This window comes from Platichthys flesus, chromosome 16 (assembly GCF_949316205.1).
Source record: "Platichthys flesus chromosome 16, fPlaFle2.1, whole genome shotgun sequence".
Lineage (NCBI taxonomy): Eukaryota > Metazoa > Chordata > Actinopteri > Pleuronectiformes > Pleuronectidae > Platichthys > Platichthys flesus.
The window spans coordinates 8,519,047-8,540,881 of NC_084960.1; the positions used below are offsets into that span (position 1 = coordinate 8,519,047).

General features: G+C 43.9%; 1 protein-coding gene across 1 annotated transcript in view; it reads right to left on the reverse strand.

Annotated features, from left to right (window-relative positions):
* Positions 1-21,835, reverse strand: part of coro7 (coronin 7) — a 95,492-nt gene that overhangs the window by 47,283 nt on the left and 26,374 nt on the right. Inside the window, exons 8-9 of the mRNA XM_062407143.1 lie at positions 19,621-19,704; positions 19,088-19,170 (exon numbers count right to left, since the gene is read on the reverse strand). Coding sequence (XP_062263127.1) covers positions 19,088-19,170; positions 19,621-19,704 — 167 coding nt within the window. The remainder of the gene's footprint in view (positions 1-19,087; positions 19,171-19,620; positions 19,705-21,835) is intronic.

The following is a 21,835-nucleotide window of genomic DNA, read 5'->3' on the forward strand; positions in this document are numbered from 1 at the left end:
TTTTAAGATCCAACAGTCCTGCTGGGGATGCTAGAGGCGCAGCTGAGGAGGAAGAGAAAGAAGCAAGGAGTGGATCTGAGGTGAGTTGCTGTACTACACAAGCTACTCTACAGTGTTCAGTGACTGGTTTGTTTTGCAAAAGCTCAGAAAAAATGGCCGTAATTAATTGCAAAAAAAACTAAACAAAACGCCCCCAGTGTATAAACACGTGTGCTGTCACTTGGACTTCTTCCCTAACAACAGGCAATGTAGAAAGTGGATTTAACCATTTATGAATGACTCACTGGTCTAAGCCTAATGGGCGAGCATTGTTTGCAAACCCACACAATAAACAAGCTGACCACCCATGTGTTTTATAGGTGGGTTGATGGTCGGGAATTAATGGGAATTAACCCGACACACACACATACACCCACACATTTTTTAAAGGGAAATGAGTTGAGAAGTTTAGCTAGCTGTAGCACCTTTGCCAAATCAAAAAAAAAGTGAAATAGAAGGCATAAATGGGACTTAATTCACAACATATGTGCGCATAATAGAATGGCCCCAGGTGAAAGGACAGATACGATACGTATAGATCATATCAGATAAGACCTTTGGCTGTAAGAACTCGTTTTTGTCCTCTCTCTCCAGGCATCTGTAAATGTTCATGTATGTGAATGAGAAAAAAGGAAAGGGAGACCAGAGGGGGTGTGTGTGTGTGTGTTTGTGTGTATGTGCGGCGTGCGTCTGCTCCTTTCCTTCCATAAAACAGTCTCTCTTTTCTTCCCCTGTCGTTAAGAAAGACCTGGTCCCTGGACGCGAGCCAACTTTAACACTCACACTTAGCCTGCCCTGCTCAATGGCCCCTATTGTTGTTTCAAGGGACCTTTTTCCCCAGTTATAACCCCCCCCCGCCACAAAAAAAATCCAAACGGATTACTACTAAAATTTACTTCTGAGCAAATATTTCTCTTTCACTTTTTTCACTCCTTCCCTTCTCCCCCGTCTTTGCGTTTTCCCCCTCACTCCGTATTTTTTGTTTCCAAAATGTTTCCAAAGCCGGGGTCTGCGAGGAGGCAGCCAAGGACAATGTGATGATGTGTCTCCTCTGCACCTCTCGATCTTTTATTCAGATCACTTTTTCTGTCTCTTTTCTATCTTCTGTCCCTCTGTTTTCCATCCTCCAAATAGCCCTCCTGTCCACACAGCACAGCTGACCTCGCAGTAACCTCAAACCAGCTCTCCAGCCGCAGCCAAGAGTATTTACAGTCAGCAGTTGAGGGCATGAAATTATCGCCACAGAAAATCATAAGATGACGCATTCAAGTCGTAATAAACCTGACAAAACATGGCATGCAAATAGCTGAGCGATGTCCTCTATGGTAAAAGGTTTTAGAGCATTAATTTGAGTTGATTATATTGAAAGTTATAAGTTTGAGTCCTGTGAATAACCTTAAATTGCACAAACTTAAGCTGTTAAATGCAATGTTAGGGTCTTGGTTAATTTACATCTCTTCTGTAGCAATGGAAATAGAAGCAAGAAAAACACTGTTCTGCAGGAAGCAGAGCAGTATCTTGCTATGATGGAGGAGCAACACATTCATGGCAACAGTGTTGAGTCAACACTTGGATAGCGCATACCTCCGCCAAGGCTAATGCTCTATCTCGCCATTGTTAAACAAAGTTGAAAAAAGATGTGGACGTGGATCCGCTTCACAGTTGAATGGGTCAAGCCACACCCCTCCACCACAACCTGTTCAGTAGTTTTTGAGTCATCTTGCTGATTGACAAACAATCAACAATCAACCTAACACTGATGAAACATAAGAAATATAAAAAAAATGGGGTGTTCTAAAACTTGCTGGTCCCAACAACACCCACCGTTTTAAAATGTCTCCCATCAGAAATCATCATATTATTCTTGAGCATTCTCAACAACCACTTGGGATTTAAAATAAGAAAGAATTGTAGCACCACAGAGTAAAAGAGCAGAAAGGGCTGAGTAGAAAGAAAACACACCACTTTGATTTTGGAAACCTGGTTTTCTGGCTCCGATTTTTGGCCTCTGCTCGCTTCCCTACAGCGCTCCCCCCGATACGCCTGCCCCACATCCCACTTTCCCTCCCTCTACAACTGTCTGAAGTTCCAAAAGCAGATTGGGGGGCTGGTATGCCACCGGTTCGACTCATGCCACACAGCTGACAGTCAGTGCCAGCAGGTGGCCTAGATGATGCTCTGACTGCAAGCAATGACAGGGAGAGATGAAAAGTGTGAGAGAAAGAAAAACAGGAAACAAGAGCACAGGGAAGATTTCGATTTTGGTTAGTTCTTGGCATGACACGTTAGCAGACACATGCAAGTCATTTCATGTACCATTCGGTACATAATAAACACAAATGGCAGCATGACTTCCACTATGCAGGTATTGAGTTCTATCCCATCGTCGTTTGTGTCAGTGAGACCGACTCTGGAGATGACATTGCAAGCTATGTGAGATAATGCATAAGAGTTAATCTGAGTATCAAAGTTGTGTAAATACGAGATGATGGCTGGTCGAGTCTACATTCTGATATAAAGATATGAACACCTTATCCATTAGGCTGCTGCTTTCTTTTAATCTGACTGTCTCATTTTTTCCATTTCTTTGTAGTTATTAATGTCCAGTTGTACCAGTAACGACAAAAAACGTTTACAAAGTGTTAATAAGTAAGTAGTAATTTCAGCTCATCATTTAAATTATTCATTATAATTAAGTTCATAAAATGTCCAACTACCCATCACAACTTCCCAGATCCCAAGGTGACGTCTTCAAATGTCAGTTATGCTTATTTTGCATATTCACTTTTGCATTTTTGCCGGGAAAAGACTCAAAATTATTAAAAAGCTGAGAATGAATTAAAAGGCCAACAAATTACTAACAAATAATTGTCATTATTTATTAATGGTTGAGAGTCCAATTTTCAAAAAACCTTGTGAGTAGATAACCTTGTGTAGTATATGGAAAATGTGGTCATGGCAAACTTTGTTTAAAGACAAAAACAGATGCCGGGTCCTAACCACACACTCTTTCCATTGTGATGATTTCAAATTACATGGCACACTTTTTGCTGAGAGACGTGATCCAAGTCTTCAGAAGACAAGTCAATTGGGTCACACGTCAAATTGTGTTAAAGTGCCTGTTACATGTTTTTCAGAGTTTCCCCTTTTCATTTCATGTGTCACAGTTTTTTTATTCGTGTCAGTGTTTGCTAAAGTCAAGCTTCTGAACAATTAAGCACAAGGTGTTAAGCCTCGAAAGCAAAAATCTTAATCCAAATGAAGAAACTCCAAAAAGGATAGAGATGATCTAACCAGCACTGTAAAATAAGAAGGAAAGGATGGAAAGAATTACAATAAATTAAGAGGTGGAGCAATGAAGAAATGCTGGGGAGGTGGAGGAGAGGAGGTGCTGTTACTGGCTGAGCCCTAGCACGGCCACATGCACCGAAAAGCTTATCCGTCTTTGGAAATGTACTAATGAGAGGTACAGAGGGGGTGCAAATGGGGAGGTGTTGAGTGAGTGTGTGTGTGTGTGTGTGGTTGTATTCATGTCCAAGAGACAGCAATGGTATTAAAGAGCACCTAAACAGAACCGCCTGTCACCCCTGGAAAGCAACCCAAGAGTGCTTCTCATTTGAAAGGAATGGAGGGACAGTGGGTGGGGAAGGATTTATTTATCAAGAAAAACATAAGCAAACAAGCAATGTGGTATTAGCTAAGAGGAGAGGAGGCTGCAGTGGACAGAGCGGAGGTTGCTGTGGGTAGAATGGGTGCAGGTGGGGGTAAAGTACTTGCACATTTCGGTAAAAAACTTGCAGAATCAAGCGTGCAGTCTGTCAAATCCAAAATAAGCTCCATAAGACAGGCAGATGAAACTATTAGCTCAAGCGTATCTGGCTGTCATTTAAACTAATCACATCCAGTTATTGCAGAATAAGCAAGCGTACGAAAAGTTTATAGCTCTCACAAATGCTTACTGGCAAGAAGATGCAATTTCTTTGCCCATTCTTTTTCTGAATAAAAAAATTGCTGTAACTATTTACATAAAGTTACAACACATTGATGAGAACAATTCAAACTTTACATGTCATTTCCCTTAGGTTAACAAACAGAGCGATACATTTCTGTGGTAGTGAGGAAACTTTTAAAAGTCCTCACGTCTGGATTTCAACAAGCCCTGAGAAAGGTTCTTCCCTCACATGACCTTTGCAAGAAAACAGCTGTGACGAGAAGTGATGAAGGTCTGAGCAGCTGTTCATGGAGCTAGTAGTTACAAACGCCGGAGGCAAGTGTACACTTCAATTAAAAAACTCTTCAGTGAACTTCGGTGAATGTCACCAACAGTTACAGTCGCCACACTCGGGTCTGGTAAGCTTCAGGCTTTATGCAATCCTTTCTTTTTGTCAGGGTTCCAAAACCTCAACGTTTCCATCATCTCCGGGCAAAGGAAACAAGGAAACAAGAAAACAAGACAAGTGGCAGTTAAGGGGAGCAGCCCATTTAAAAAAATCATCCTCAGGTTAGAGCCCTGTTTGTTATGTGAAAGCAGTTTTTAATCACAACGGCTGCACTGATGGTAACTTTTACAGACTGGCAAAGAAGTGAAAAACCATCCATGTTTATGACCCTTTACTCTCAGCCTGAGGCCATCAAGAGACCAGGGAGCGGAATTTAAACACACACTGCAGTGTTTACACTACATATTTACTGCAGGTAAACACACAGGGGAGCTCTGAGTCAAATTCTCATTAGGCAGTAATGAAAATTAGTCAAAAAAAGTCAAAATTACGATAATGTTTGAGTGGATCGTATGTCTGGACCATATACTGTATATAAAGATGGACGACATGACAGCTAAACATACTGATCGCCACCTGCTGGCTGGCTGCAGTATAGGTAACACCCCTTTTCTCCTTGCTCCTGTAATTTCAGCTAGTTCTTTTCACACTGATGTGTTCAAGTGTTCATTTTTCATGAAAGTTTTGGTTTTAAATAGGTATTTGATGCTATAAAAACGAGGCGAGATGTCATGACCTACAGCCGATAATGACTTGTGATTGGTCATTAGTGTGGTTCAGTTGGATCTTATGGATTCAAATGCGCGAGATGGCAACATTCGTTTCCTGGATATGATAGCGTAATTTCTGCATTGTGAAATAAGGTGGAAACTCACAATCCATCTTTATGAACAGTCTATGAGTTTGCACATAGACTTTGAAAGAGAATAGAAACAAAGGATGAACCAGTTTTAACCTCCCACAACTTGACACAGCTACATATTAAAATGATCATGATGAAGTCTTTTGCTCATTTGTCACTGCAATGGGCCTCACACGTACCAGATGAAGACGAGGGGAGGCAGCAGCAGGGGAGGACGATCTGGAGTCTGATCAGGCACCGATTAAAACAGCATCACTCATCGCATTATTTCATCTTACCACATCAGCAAGGACACATTCGGTCAACACATACAAACGCTGGCACTTCAAATAAGGTTAAAATAATGGATCTTTGTTTGTGTGTGACAGGCTATAAAAAGTAATGTAGTATTGAGTTCAGCTCAAGTAAGCAGCTGCTCAGTCTGGGCATGCTGTTAAGCATTATTAAGCATTATTTCCTGTATATGGATTTAACTGCAGCAGCTCCCTGCTGTTGTAGAGTTGCAGCCACAGCTAAATCTTAGAAACAAAAAAAAGGCCAAAACACCATTAAAAGCCACAGTGGAAAATAGAGCTTTTGGATCATGATCTGCACAAATTTAAAAAGGAGACACGCAAGGCATCTGCACTACCTATTGGAACTAATTTTACATGAACCGAACCAAAAATACTTTAATTTCATTCTTCCATTTCTCATATTTCTCAGACATACAGCAGCACTTCCAAAACACAACAGCCGAAACATGTTGAACAAACTTTATAACACAACCTCAAGGTAGCACACAAACAAGAAGCAGGCCAGCCGAAGACTCGGGGTCAGGCCCCTGATACAGCCCCTTAAGACAGCGGCAGACATTCATCAAACACTGCTGTGTACACATCCTGCGCTAACTTTCAAACTCTACTTGCATCATGTCCGTGCTGTGTATACACATCTGCAGATTCCACATTGTTTGTGGCTGGAGCTCCTGTGAAAGCTCAAACTGAGCTGAGCTATGCTGGAACGTGGGTGGGCATATTATGGGTACTGGTAAGTAGAGAGCAATAAAAAATCCCACTTGAATTAAAAGATCTACTGACACAAAAAAAGTAGTACCTAACATTGTCGAAGTAAATTAATGCAGCTGTGAGACAACTACAGGTCGGCACTTATATGTGTATATCGTTCATGTTGGATTTAAATCGTGCAGTAGAGGCGAATCCTGTGTGTGTGCTTACATGTGTGGTGAGTGGAGGGTGGTGACAGGCACGGTTAGTGTCTGTAATCCTTTTCATCACAGTAGGTGCTCATGTTGTCTCTGGGGAGAGGAACCCCTCCCTATATGTATTTGGAGGATTAGGAGTTTCTTGCACTTCCCTGAAGAGTTTTCATACATTACAAGTATATGCTTCTGGCATATTTGTATGGATGATGGTTATGTGGATAACCAGTTAAAATGTGGAAAACCAATCTGTGCACGTGAATGTGTTCTGGTAGAAAGCTTGACTTCAGTCATACACATCAGTCACACTAATTGTGTCCCAAACATCCTGCTGCCACTGGGCTTAGGCCAGCCGACCTCTGACCCCTGCATGTGAACTCTGACCCTACAAGGCTGGACCATCAACTTCCGGCCAACAAACACCTGTTTGTTCCTCACGTTAATAACACACAGAGGTAAGGGGGTGTTTTGGATTGAGTCATTATACTCAAACAGCACAAAGTGCTGATCTCCTAATCCTGTCCGCAGGGAAGGTCTGGACAGTCGCAAGTGTCTGGGTGCTGATTAGTGGTGAACTGGGAAATGGGTAGCAGACCAGGATAAGGCTGATTTTCACTGGCTGATGTCTGGTAATTAGGAAGCTGGTTTGCATGTTCAGGACGTTTTTGGCTGATTAGGGACAAACACACACAATGCTGGATATATTTGTGATCCTCTTTCAGAGCAAGAATAAGGTTGTACAAAATATGTTTAAAGTGAGCAGAGCTTCTAATAAAAACATTATGAAGGCAAAAAAACTAGCCGTCATCTTAGATGAATTTCAACTTTGTCAAAATGAAAACACAAACGACTGTTCAAGTATAATATGCATTGTGATACTGAACATGAACCCCATTAACAATGGTTCCCAACTCAGTCCAAACCTCCTCAGGCAGCAAATAATTCTAAGTTCCAAAACATGGGGGAATAACTGGAAGAAACCGCAGAAGAAGAAGAGATCGCCTCCGGTTTTTGATGGCTTAGGGCAGATTTATACTTTTGCACTGAACTCACGCCATACGAACGGCATAGCTGTATATTCTGATGAAGCAGTCTGCTACATATGAGATGGTCCATTGTCTCGTCCATTGTCTCTCAGTGGCCAGACAAGCGCACAAAACTCACCAGTCTGAATCAGTCAAATGGTCGTACACAATGTTTGAAGGATGCAACAGGATCTGTAAATGGGGGTAAAGTGTGGTGGACTTTTGTCATGGTTTGTAAAAGTTCCAAAGTCACCACCTTAGTTGTGAACATGGATTTGAGTCTGCCACTGAAAAGCATTTGAATAATAAGCATGTTCAAGGCACTACCAAGGGTTCTCAGAAGTGTTCCTCTTTCAAGCTGAATTTACAGGATTGAAGCAACAATAACCTTTTTTTTTACATGAAAATCAATTGGTCTAAATTGCCACAAGAAACTATTAGTTATCTGATTCAAGCATCAATTCTATGCAAGGTCATTTTCATGCTGGAAAAAACAAGTCAGCCTAAAAATGTACGGTATGATTTGGTAAATGATAGGAAGTAATTTTAAGTATACACAAATTGTATTTCATGAGCTAAAACACACAAAACCACCAGTATGGCCCCTTAAGTATCGCCTAAGCTCTTTATCGTATGTGGACGCACAGCCACAGCTGACCCGTGAACCAGTCCAGGGCCAGTGACGGATGCCAAAGGCCACTTACAGCCGGAAACTGTCCCAGGGTTGGTCCGGGTCAGAGAGGGCATTTCTTGGAGAGAGGGTGGCGTGTCGGGACGAGTGGTGCTATGGTCACTACATCACAGTGAGAAACTAGCCACCACACAAGACCAACGCAAGCAGGGACATCCGCTGGGCAGGCTGACGCCGTGTGCCTGTGTGGGTGCCTGCCAGCCCGGCCTGCGGCCTGGGGGGGTGTGGGCACGGCGGCCGTGCATCCCAGTAGGCACCCCCATGTCGATGGGTTCACCCCAGTGGAAAGTCTGAATCAGCCTGCATGAAGCCCACTGTGGCTAACAGAAGGTAGCGATTCAACAGACCCCCCCCCCCCTTCCCGTTAATGTAGCCAACACTTCCCAAGTGACCACAGGCTAAACGAATCCTCCAGGCACAGCAGAAAAAGGCATAACTGTAGGGAGGGAGAAAGAGTAAGGAGAGGAGTGTGTGTGTGTGTGTGTGGGGGGGGGGGGGGGGGGGGGCATGGTTATAAAGACACAAAAATAGAGGGTTGAGAAGGACAAGGTGATGAATGGATGAAATAAGGACAGTTATTATGGTGTGACCATGGAGGGAAAACAACTTCATAAAACAATGGAATGAATATCGAGAGCAAGATAAGGAGGAAGTCCTGATGAGTGACACAAGAAGACATGGAAGGGGGGGGTCAAAAGGATGGATGGAGAACTCCTGCCAAAGAGTGAACGACAGCAGACCGAAATGAAGATAGGAGGAGGGGGTCTCTACAGTTCAACCACCACATATTTCCCTCGTAAGGGATATAATTTACACAAACCCACTAAAGGTCACGAGGGGAACGTGCGGTGCCAACTCCGCCTCAGCAGCCAACACATTTTCCCCCCATTTCTCTCTCTGTCTGTCTCTCTTTACCTCTGTCCCTTTCTTTTTCGGTCCGCCTCTCTTTCTGTCTCTCCGAGCATCCCTTCCTTTCCATATTTTTATGGGACTTGCTCCAAATCACTGTGGATTTTTAGTTGAGGGATGCTTGTGTGCTTTCGCGTGTGTTATTCCAAGGCCATATGTCTTTTAACAATCTTGGTTTTTGCAGCATGTGGTTGGCAAGCAGTGGCATTCCACCCCTGTCTCAGTGTCATGCATCCACTTCTTCAGCATGGTCAAAACAGAGAGCAGTGATAGAGGATGAGAAGGGAAGAAAAATGGCTTTGAATAGGAAAAGGAAGGTTTCTAGATACTTGGTTAAAAGAAAAGCAAAAAGCAGAGAAGGGACAGTCTACTTGGGGGGGATCTCATGCCACTGTGGCCTCCCCCTCAGCCAAACAACCCCCCATTTACTGTCTCTACATGAATTGGTTGTGGAAAATGTCTGTGTAACATGTTTAAAGTGAAAAGCAAAAAGCTCTGGATCAACACGGTTTCAGAGAAAAGACAAATACTCCTCCAGAAAACACTGAAGGGACATGATGTCCTCCTCTAACTAACTGAACAGAGCAGCAGAGGATCATTTCTGAAGGGCAGAAGGTTGGATGAGGTCAGCTGTCACCACTCCGAGATGCTGGGCATGAAAACAAATTGATGGTGCGAATGAGTGAATTGGTGCCTCTGTTAGTTTGCATAGCCGTAGCTTGTAGCTGACCGGGGAGAGGTGCACAGCCTGCCAGCTCACAGCTGTGAGTCCCCACAGCTTAGCAGCAGCAGTGGACCGTGGATGGACCATGATGGCCAGGATGTGTGGAAGAACAATACACAACACCTCATCGGGGCACGCATTTGTAAATTTCTGTCACCATTCATCCATCATGCCCCTGTTTCTTCAGTCCAGTGCAGATGAAAAGTTTGTTTCCCTCGCACACCACCCAAGCAGGTCAGAGAGAAAGGCCCGGCCGCTCAGCAGCTTTGTCCCTTTGGCCTCCACAAGGAACAAGTGGTCCCTTAAATATTTCCCCGCAACTGGGCCTCCCTCTTTCTCCGGGCTGGTTCTTTGGACAAACATGTTAGTCTGAGGTGCTTTGTGGAGCAGTTACTCTTTCACTCTCTCACCAAGACCCAATCTACACAGCCGGTATATAAAGAAACTCACTGGAAAGGAAAAACAGCAGGATACAGTAAATATGTAGATACAACACAAGGAAGGCAAAGAAGCAACACAATGTCCATTTATAAGGGGACAAAGTACAGTTCGTGGAGTTGTGGGATAATAGAAATCCAAAGGGAGTTGATCATTTACCATTATTTATTTAGTTAGTCATTATGCTGGTCCCACCAATCAATGAGAGCGGCACTGTGATCCATCACAAAGGTAAAATGAATTTAAACTCAACTGAACCAAGAAAAAAGGGTTGGTATTTTTCTGTGTGTTTTATGAAGTATCACCTATGCTCTGTTTGAATGCATGGCTACACAAAGACATGGATGATTACGTCCATGTCACTCTGACTGTCAAACCCCACAGAGTGATGATGAATGCTGTTTGGTGATGGTCTGTGTGTGCTGAAAAAGGCAAAGAAATGGCGGATCCGTCCAGGCATGTAAATGGGAGTGCGACAGCAAGTATAAAGAGGCGTGTGTTTGTGTGTGTGTGTGTGACTGTTAGTAGGAATGCGGCCCCTCCAGCTCACGGTTGGACTGCTGTGTGTTAGACACCTGTGCCCTACATGCCCTCATCTCACACACACACAGAATGTCCCTACATTTCCTTGAATGGCATTGCAAAATTTCTCATGGCTAATGTTCACAAAAACACAATTCACTGGATGATGGTCCGGGAAAGAACCCACTTTTTGCTTACTCGGGAGCCATGGGTGAGAAACCTCACACACTTAATGGGAGACAGCACTCCACAGCCAAACACTTCTTCACAACCATCCATCTAGGTCTGTTTTGCCTCCACCAGTGTTTGCAGAAACACTGACATCCATCTTCAGCCTAAAACCACAAATTAACATGTGTCACAGTGCTCTGCAACAAAGAAGATTAAGTTGTTAAATTAGTTTTGAGGACACGTTAAAGTTAAACTTGAATCCTGGTTTCCTCATCATCTTTTTCTGCCATAGGAAACAACTTTTGGACAAAAGATGTCTCAGGCACAATAGAGGGCTTACACCCGCAGCCTATGCAAGACTTCTACCTCCCACTTGTCCCCAACTCACTCCCCTGATTCCCCCCCTCACACAAAGCATCCATACAATAGCTTGCTGACTAATTGACCTTGCAGAAATAATGTTAGCTGGCCTCACACAGCGGACCTTCAGTGGATGCTGGAGACGAAAGGTCCACAGAGGATTCTTGACGAGCACACAGACTAAAGACCAACTGGAGTTCCCCCTGAGGGTCCTCAGCCTTTTCTTCTCTTCGCCCACTCTAAGAGGCTTTGCACAATGGGGAAATTATTTCCTGGCAACCACCACCACCACTACTACCTCCTCAACTTTCCAACCAATTACATTTTGATGAAATTTTTTAATCTGCTTACACCAAGTGCTCTTTCACAGACCCACACACTCACACAGCTTTGGGCAGAAAAGCAGAGGGGCCATGCAGGTGCACCGCAGCTTTTGTTGTCATAACATTTCCATAGAGATCTGGCGGTGATGCTGTTCCTTTCCTCTCTGTTGTCCATGTACTATACATGCACATATACACACATGGAGGCAAACACATATAACAGTACACATGTGTTTGTTTTCCCATCTCACAGTCTGCTGCATCAACACAATGAAAACATTACACACTGGGACACAAGCACACGCACACGATGAGCAGCAGCATGCCTCAGCACTTTTCCGATTAAACTAACCATAGCATATTACTCCTGCCCTACTGGTGCTGACATGTTTCCACAGTGTGGACGACAAATAGGGCCCACATGGGAAGTGACATCAGCGAGGAGAATGTTTCCCGGCTGCCACCAACCAATCGGGAAGCTTCTTTAATAAAGAATTTCCTTCTTTCTTTCCTCGAGTTTTCTTTTTAGACAGCAGGCCCTTCCAAGGACGGTCACAGGATCACTGGTTTCCATCATGGAAATCATAAAAGAGAACACAATGAGCAGACAACACACCTTGTCTGCTCTCTCTGTTAAGTGATAGGAAAAGACCGCTCACTCAAACTCGATTTAAACAATGAGGGAAGTCAGGCCGGTTTTACTATAGTTCCAGATGTGGATGACTGCTCTGCCGATAATACACAGAGCAGCTACGCATGGGGAAAAGTCATTGTCTGAGCTATTATGATATTAACTTTGCCATCACTATTGGCAACTGGGATTGGCTGCAAGTATTTGGACTGTATGACTGGATCTGAAATGTAACAATGGCAACGGTGATCAAACGCTGAGATAATTGACTGCACGGTGTGTATCACTTCAGCATTAATTCATTCTCTATTAAGTTAAGGCTGAAGGTGAATCTATTACAGGTGGGGCATCTTTTTAGGTGTAGGAAGATGGAAGCCATCAATAAGCTGAAAAACCAGAATCTAATCAGACAGTTGGTATAATTGTTTCGGAAACAAGAAGACAGTAGTGAACTCGGCAATAACTGGAACTATCTTTAGGAGAGGACAACACCAACATGATGAAAACAAAACAAACCTGTGGTAAGAGTCTATATTAATCGTAGGAATTTGTGGTTTGCAAAGTAAGTAAAAAAGATAAAAGTAAAAGTTATGAAAGTGACAGACAAGATTAAGATCAACCTTTGACAGAAAGTTTATGTGTATTACCCATATACAGTATGTTTATATATAAAAGTCTACTCATATGCATTATGTGGACATGAACGACTCCTGCTTGTCAGTGTGCATCAATAGTGCACTTTATATATTGCTCCCTTTGTACCCTCAATATTCTTTGCAATGCAATGAGGTGTGCAGTGACTGGGTGCCAATCTGCAGCAGTCCCAGAGGCAGCAGTAGAGGCCAGGCAGCGGGCGGGGTGGGCGGGGTGCAAGGCAGAGGAAACCATCTACTAATGGGAAACACACTTCTCTCCATCGCTCAAATCGTTCTTTGTACCACAGCAGAGAGGGGTGGCAGGCATCCAGGAGGTGACTGGCGTCCAGAAGGGAGGCATGATTTAAAAACGGGAGCTCTGCTGCGCTTCAGTTCCCGGGTCTCGTGAAAGGGACGACCAAGCGTTTCATTTAAAAGAAACGTGTGTTGAAAGAGAGTTGTTAGGGAAAGAGAGGGGGGTACAGAAGAACACCCGAACAGAAAGAGAGTGAGGCATGGAGGGAAAAATGAGTAAAAATACAGAGTAAAAAAAAATGTTATGAACAAGATGACATGGATATACATAGAAGCTTTGAAAAGAGTATACAATAAATGAAGGATTACTGTAAAACAAATGCATTTTCTCAGAAACTACTACTCGAGGCTCCTCCACAAATACTGTTCCCTTGCAGTGATACTTATAGGCAGCATGTTTCTGTGCTGATTCCACTTTAACTCCGACGCAAACCCAGCCTTCCTCAGACACTCAGCTACTGGATATCCACCCTAGAGAACTGGGAGAAAAGTGCTGAAATGGACTTGGGATGGCAACAAGTTTGAAGGCTTTGGGTAGGGCAAAGATCCCAAGTGTTTTTGTCAGTGCATTTTTATTAAAGGGGAAAAAAGAACATTTTCCAGATGTTCTCGAAACTCTGCAGCTGCAAGTGCATGTCGACTGCTGTATTTAAGGATGGAAAGTGAAGTCTGACACCGTCTCACACTCCAAGACCGAGGCAGAGTAGAGTGATGATCCTGAAAAGGCCTTCAATTCAAGTCATTTGTGCAGTTATCTAAACATCATTAGGACATTCTAAGCTGCCACATAATGCAGAGCCCTTGATAACTTCTCTCCAACCATAAAGGAAAATAAAGAAAAGTAAAGGTTAATGGAAGAAGAGAAGGGGGGAGTGGGGAGAGAGGAAGGAAAGAGGCGGCTGAAGGTAGGAGGGAGAGACTTTTTCTATTTTTCCTTCTGTGGCAAGTTCACACAAAAGGGTCCTTCTGATCCCTGGAGTGCTGAGCACATACCTGCGGGATGAAATCAAAACCCTCTGTGAATTATATTAAATAACTGCTGCCAAACGCTCTGCATACTTGCATGTCTATTTCACCAGTTCTGAAAGGCTCCATTAAGCTCCGCTCTTAAACCCCCACACCCCCCCCCCAAAAACACTTAATTAGAATCCCAGACGGCAGCACCTTCAAAAGCTCAGCTCCCTGTTACCATTTCATCTGTGCAAGTGGGGGCAAACAGTGAAAGACAAAAGGTCTAATACGCGGCCAGCTGAGGCTAAAAAAAGGCACTCACTGAAGGACAATGGCTGCATTCTTGACATGTTAATAGAGCCCAGGAATAATAGGACATTTGATCTTTAAGTTGATCACAGGACTTGAAAGAGGAGCAGTTGATTTCTCCAATGAGGTGTTATGGAGTAAAAGAAGGTTGGGGTTGCCCGATGATTGACCGTGAAAAGTTCATAAAAGTTATTAAGACGATATCTTCAAAAAAACATAGGACGGTATTTCAGAGCTCCCTCCTTCTCCATTTCCATCCTCCTTTCCCGGTCGAACTCCCCCTCCACTGAATCACAAACTGAAACCCCAAATGACTAACAGATTCCAGACGCCGTGTTTCAACTGTCAGAGCGCAGAGTTCAGGTTCTTTGACAGAGCGTGTGCGGTCACATCTTAACCCCGTCCCATCCCCCCGAGGCCGTCCCAGAGACTTGACCCTGAAGATCACCTTAAGACTGTAGTTTTGCCATTTTCTCTCCACCTTGAACACGAGTTTCTGAGCTGAACCCGAACAACAAAGCTCCCTTTTCCTCTCAGAAAGTGAACTTTGTAGAAAGGAGCGAGGTCAAACTATCGTTCAGACATTCTGTGGCATTTTTTTTTGGGGGTCGGGTTTGGTTAGCAGGGCTGCAGCTGCACCTAATCCCCACAGGAAAGCCTTCAGCTGGGACTGATTTTAGAGTGCCTGGGCTGGGGTGGGAGAAAAGGGGGGACTGTTTTGTAAAAAGCTGGTTCCCGTTTGAGGCACAGGCCTCCTCTCAATCCAACTGATTAAAGGGAGTTTGGCTCAATTACGCCAAATGACTGGGCCCTGCTCTTAGGCACGACCCTGGCTGGAAAACACACAGAAATAGATTGTGGAGACTCAACAGAGGTTGTGAATCTGTGCTTCACACCTGAGGCCCTCTCATCCATCCACTGCTAAACCTTCCTCGCTCAGGTAACAGCACAATCTGTCAGCAGTGCCTGCCTCAGAGGGACAGTTTTTTGTGTAAACCGTGACTGGGTCGAGAAAACAGTGGGGTCGGATCTCCAGGGACAAGCTTATGTCTTCTCCAATTGGTGGGCAGGATACCGCGAGGGGACAGGCACCAGGTCAGAGTGATCTGTTCCAATCAGCCTCATGGCAGAAGAAAGACGGGGCTGAAGAGGGTGCGTGGGTGGATGAGTTCATTTGTTCTAGTGCTCAAGTAGAAGAGCAGAACATTGATAGAAACTCTGCACTATTACAGAGACTAAGGTCAAAATCAAGACTTTCTCTGACATTTTTGCCATTCCGAATCCTAAGCAAATTACCCATCAGAGAAGTCACTGTCAGCTTTATAACAATATGACAAGCTACTACACAGGCACGCATCATTATGACCATGCCTTATTAGCTCTGCGAGCGAGGTGAATCTGTGTGTGATGCTGCTAATGCGTTGGAGTGTGGATAATTATTCTGAAGTCTCAAACATTTACACAGCAAGCTGGTTGCAATCGTGCGCAGTAGTAAAGTTCAATGATTGCAGCTGGCTTAGAGGCCCCAGTTAAACTCATTATTATAAATTAGCTTTATAGAGGGACGAGTGTGAGGTGAGAGAGCAGCACACAGAGATCTGTGCTGTTCTCCAGTGTCTGCCGCTTGTATGGAAAACAGGCCTGCAGTAATAGCTACCTTTGCACAGTTAAAAAACACCCCTTTCCATGCCTCAATTTTTCAGTCTCCATTTCAAACCCACCGAAAAATAAACATTTCCCCCATCCATTATTCGCCCTCCAAATTATATTCCACCCACAACCCCATTTTACTGGCTCATGCGCCGGGGCCTCTTTATGTTGTGACACTCCAAAGAAAACAGTCCTACTGAATGTTGTGGACGAGCACAGCTAACCTGATACAAGCCAGTCCGCTGCTCCAATTACACACCCTGTTTACCATGGCCATTCTAATTAAAAACAGAGGGACGAAAGAAAAAAAAGAACAGATTCATCTTTATATGCAGAAAATGACAGGGACAAAAGGCCCTTCCATGGATGTTTGACTTTGAGCTTCCTCTGTCCCTCATGGTTTAATCTATCAAGTGCAAAGAGAAATGGAGACAAAGTCTCCTTTTGATTACTGCATTTTGTCTTCTCCATATCTGCTAGGTCATTCGCTGTCGAACTGAAACAAAATTATCCATAGAAAACTCTCCGTGAAAACACACATAACTCGAGGGCGGCCCACCGCTGAATGGAACAAGCTGAATGATGGAAAGTATCGGGAAGGCCCAGTGTGAGTGGAAGGCCCAGACTAGAACTCCAGATGTATAATAAAACACTGATAAAAGTAAGATAGAGTAAGTATACGTAAACCTTGCCCTTTACCCAGAAAGAGGTTAGTCATCTCTGTTATCTGCGATTGCTGTTTGCAATCTACGTCTAGGACTGATTTACCTTCATAACACTATGTTTGGCCAGTGCCTAGATGAATAGGACATAGTGAATACGTTTTCCCCTTAATTTAACTCTGGAAGCCCTGTTTGATTTTGACAGTGTTTTGGATGCTTCCCACTCCAGAGATTACCAGACAAGAAAGCTGCCTCAGCCTGTAGCAGCAGCTGTGACAGCCTGTAAGGTCTAGGAGTAAAACGCAACAAACAAGTGGGTGAGACTGTGTATAGAAAGTTTAAATATAAAGAGTCCCGTTTATACGGTGCAGATTAAACAGAGCATGATGAGAATGGGGGGAGAAAACCTAAATTGCTGCTAAATTTCAAAGAGATAACTGTAGGAATATGTGTGAAATTATTCGGGGAAGAAGACGAGTTAGATGTGAGAGGGATGAAGGTAGCAAAGAAGATGTAAGAAGGGAGACGGTATGGGAAAAAAAAAGCATCGCATTAAAGGGCAAGGTCCCATCTGTCATGTGACTGTTACCTGTTTTATATCAATAATGGTCCGCAAACATCTGGACAGGATATGGCCTTGGGAGTTAAAGCTCTGACACGCCAGCCCGGCATATGATAGCATGATTGAAGTGATTTAATACGGGACATATTGCAGACGGGTCAGCAGCACACACCCAGGCAATTATTGTACAATCAAAGTATCAAAATACAAGAAATCAAATTCAAAGCTAATGAAAATGCATTTAATAATTCCAAGATGATGAGATTTTCTGTGGATTTGAGAATTGTGAAGACAGACTCTTATAAAACAAGTGGGTCGCTGAGTAAGAAGGTATCAGGAATGCTTTAACAGCTTGTCCCCGGATGAGCAGGAGAATTTAGAAGAAATCCTCAAAGTCATTATGAATTCAAATCGAGTTGGGCCGTCATCACACCTACAAAACACTGGCTTCAGGCTCTTAAGTAAACGTCAACATTCCTCTGTCTGCAAGCGAAAGCACTGCAGGGAGAGAAACCCTCCTGATGAAATTAACTTGTGTGGGTTTTAGAGCACACATACAGCTTGTGTGTTGTGGGGCCTTTTCCAGACATCTATTATGAATATCACCAAAAACATATTTGTCTTCGGGGTAAGGAATTCACAATAAACAATGTGGCATCAGTGGCAACAGATATCCTCCATTTCAAAGAAAAGCAGGCTGGCACCAAACAATGCGGTGGATTCCAAAGAGGCACTCAGACAGGCAACTATCTGTCTCACTCAAATGAAAGAGGAAGTGGAGGAAATGGAGATGAGTGGCGAGCATGCGGGCAGAGGGAGGAGGGAGGGCGGAGGTTGTTATTTGGGACCCTGCTGTGTCAACTCCTAAATGTCTCTCTCTCTCTCACACACACACATTCCAAAGGGAAGGGAAAACGATGAGTGCTTTCCTAAACTCATTATTTACAAAAAATCTACCTTGTATACACCTTCTAACTTGTTACTGCTGTAACCAAACACGGGCATGTACAGTACAGACACTGAAATACCTGTGGCGTGGAACACATGAAAAGTCTGTGTTGAACGTCGCCACAGAACCGGCAGAATGAACGAGCTACTCTCACTCTTTTAGCTCAGTGATATATGCTTAATAATAAACTTACTTAATCCAACACATCATGCTGCAAAGTCTGGTCAGCTCTGGTTTTCAGTGACTTGGCCCCCTAACCTGTTTATACTAAAATGGATGAGCTCGATCTGACAAAGGAGCCCTCACTCCAATCCCCTCAGCTCTCTCTCTCTTCCTCCATCCTTCCCTTCCTCTGCTCTCTGGAGCACGGCCACGCTCCTGCTTTCCTCCGATCCTTGGCAGTCGTGTTTGGAAAAATAGGCGAATGGAGAAGGTCAGGAGGAGAAATGACAGGCGGTGAGCCGAGGGGAGCAGTGTCAGTGTGTCTTCTGCTGTAGCCCGACCCTTCATGGCGGTTATGGACAAAGAGACACAGAGGACACAGAGGAAAGGAGTCTCTGTGTGTGGTTCTGACCCAGGAAATGGCAGAAATGTGGACGGACAGCATCACAGTCCTGGGAGGTCTGCCTGCCCGTTCAGACACACAGCCGCGAGGAAGCTTCACAATGTGCGGAGGCCCTCCGTACATCATTCCACATGGGCAAATGCCACACACTATCCACATACCACACACATATACTGTATGCTAAGCATGTCAAGTCAAACAAAGGTGCCCTTTGTACTTAAACACACGGCTTACTGACAAACATTAAAGTGAAACTGTCAGAGTCACGACTGGGTCAGTCAGTGTAGGTGTTGCACACTGATGCTGTACTCACCCGCTGGAATTGCCGAGTGATGCATAGCCAACAGAAGAGCTCAGCTTCCTGCTGTCCCAAAGCCTCACCTCTCGGCTCCGGCTCTTCACCCATGATAACACGAGATGTAACAGAGGCGGAGAGAAATCGTCAACACATTAGAAATAGACTACATATACATAGGATTTACTTACATTGCCATATCCACAGAAAATGCAAAACAATGGATTGTCTTTGATTTTTAAGTGTGTACATTTATTTGATTATTAAAAGCTCTGGATAGTGATTTAATTACACATTTATAAACTTGTTTCCCACAAGGTGTGAAAAACACACTTTACTGCTGGAAGGGTAGTCGCAGAACACTTACCTCTGCCGAGACTTCAATTCTGTCTCAACATTTTTATGAAAGTGAGGAAGAGAAAATCCTGTATACGCCCATGTATGCAGATATTTACCTACATCTAATAGTTTCAAAAATTTCGTGGAAATCAGGTGAGACGTTTTTGAGTAATTCTGCAAACAAACAAATAGCAATGGAAACATAACCTCACCATATCAAAGCCGGTGGTCAGTAAAAAGTCGTCTTTGGCCCACAGGACGCGTGAATCCTTGTTGCTCTGGAGACTCTTGGCACTCTAAGAGAAATGAGGAGGACAAAATGTGACTCTGGAACGACCATGAGCATCACAATGAGACAAATCAAACACATCTTACTTAATGAACTCCTAAATTCAAACATAACCTTGAGATCTAGAAATCAAGGGGTTTGGGGGTTGGGTGATGAGTGAATAATTTGAAGGGGGGGAGAGAGGAAGGAAGAAAGACTATTCTCAGGTGCCACTGACAGATCCGTGTGGTGGAACGGAACAGGACTTGTCCCATGAAAGGAGCGCTTGTTTTTGTTGATGTAGCCGACAAGATGACTTCTGCCACAAGTGCGGCTTACATTACTGAGCTGTGACACAGCATCTTCCTGTGTGTTCATGGAGTCTTTGTTACCCCATTTCCATTGGGAGTACGTGTCAAAACAGCGCTGCCAGCCTTGGTTGGAGAGGTGGCCCCCGAATCCAAACGACACATGTTGTCAGTAGTGACGGGTTAAAAACAACTGGGAGTGTTAAAATAAGAGAATGTCTGCAAAGAAAACAGGCTGAAGAGTGTGAGTTAATTGTTCAGGGTCTAGAATGTATTGTACGCAACACTGGGCTGCCATTGAGTTAAGCCATAAATGTACTTTAGTTATAGGGCTAAGGACAAAAGAGGAGACCAGATCCCAAGGCGGGCTTACAGGTTGTCAATCAACTCCTATTTAAAAGTGTGATCACTAAGTAACATGGTTTTTTAAAAGCACTAAAATCTTGCCATTTGGAGCTTATCTGTCAGGTCCCAAGTGCTCGTAACGTCTCACAGCCACAGTCATTTACTGAGCCCCCTGTTATCTGTCTACTAAATACTAGGGTTACGCCAACCTTTCCCAGAAGGCACGGGGGTCAACAATGAAGTTTCCATGGAACAGGAGCCGACGGCCCCGAAGTTCACTGTGTCTCCCCAAATTACTGTTGTCGTTTTAATGGACACCTCAACCCAACGGAGCGTGGCCGTGCGTCTGCGCATTTGGAAAGTAGACAGAGTTTGTTTTCTGCGACTTGACACTCAAAACCTTTCCACGGAGCGTGCCGCCTAATTCTTGTGTCACTGATAAATGTCTGCAGATGACAAATTGAAAATCGACTGGGGACAACTTGAGCTGCCATGTTGCACCCCAGAACACGAGGGAGATTACTGAACTGTACAACCCCCATTAACATAACGTCAATGTCCACTGAGTGCTTGGCAAAACTACAACTTGAGCCAACAGCTGGCCAAATGTGGATGAACGCAGAATATTAAATCCAGGTTGTGATGAATATATACACATGAAGGGCTCTATCAAATCTAATACAAATCTCACTTCCTTGTGTCTCCTCTGACATCACTTTATATAAATGTCTTCAAAGTGTCAAGAGCTAATGTATGATTGGTGCTTGCTCTTCCCAAATCCTCTGCAGGGCGCCTCTTACTCGAGTACATGTGGACAATAAATGCCACACACATGTCAGGGGTCATTGGAAGCTGCAGGAGTTCTTTGGAGAAAGTGCAGGATAAGGGTGGTGAGTTTTTCTTCTGGGGAACTGCAGTTTGTTGTATTGATTTAAATAAAGGGGAATTAAAAACATTCACTCCCTTTCCCGTGAGGGTGCTGTAATCTTATCTTATTGAGCAGAAAAAGATACTGTAATTAGAAATGAGCTGCAGATTCTACGATGAGTCATGTCTTGAGCAATCACTTGAGGCAGTGACTCAGCACATGCAGCATCTCAACAATCATGTTCTCATATGGGCTGCGTCGTATGTGCCTCCCCCAAGACAATAAGTGACCACTGGATAATTGTGGTTTCTGTACAAATTAAGAACACATGATACAAATCAGTGACCAACTTTTTAATTCTGGGCTGAGCCGCACTTTATCTGATTCTAAGCTTATCACCTCCTGACTGTGTATAAAGATGGACAAGGCATCTTCAAATCCTTGTGCTATCAGGACATAAATGCAAAATGTCCTGGACTCAAATGATGCATCGTGGCCCGTCAGAGTCTGCAGAGTGTACAGGTCGGGGATGGAGCCAAACTTACCAAGGAAATGAACACTAACATACATACAAGTGTGATAAGAACTTCCTACAGTGACAGAAACCGTCCTTGAGAGAAAATAAGATGATGTGTACT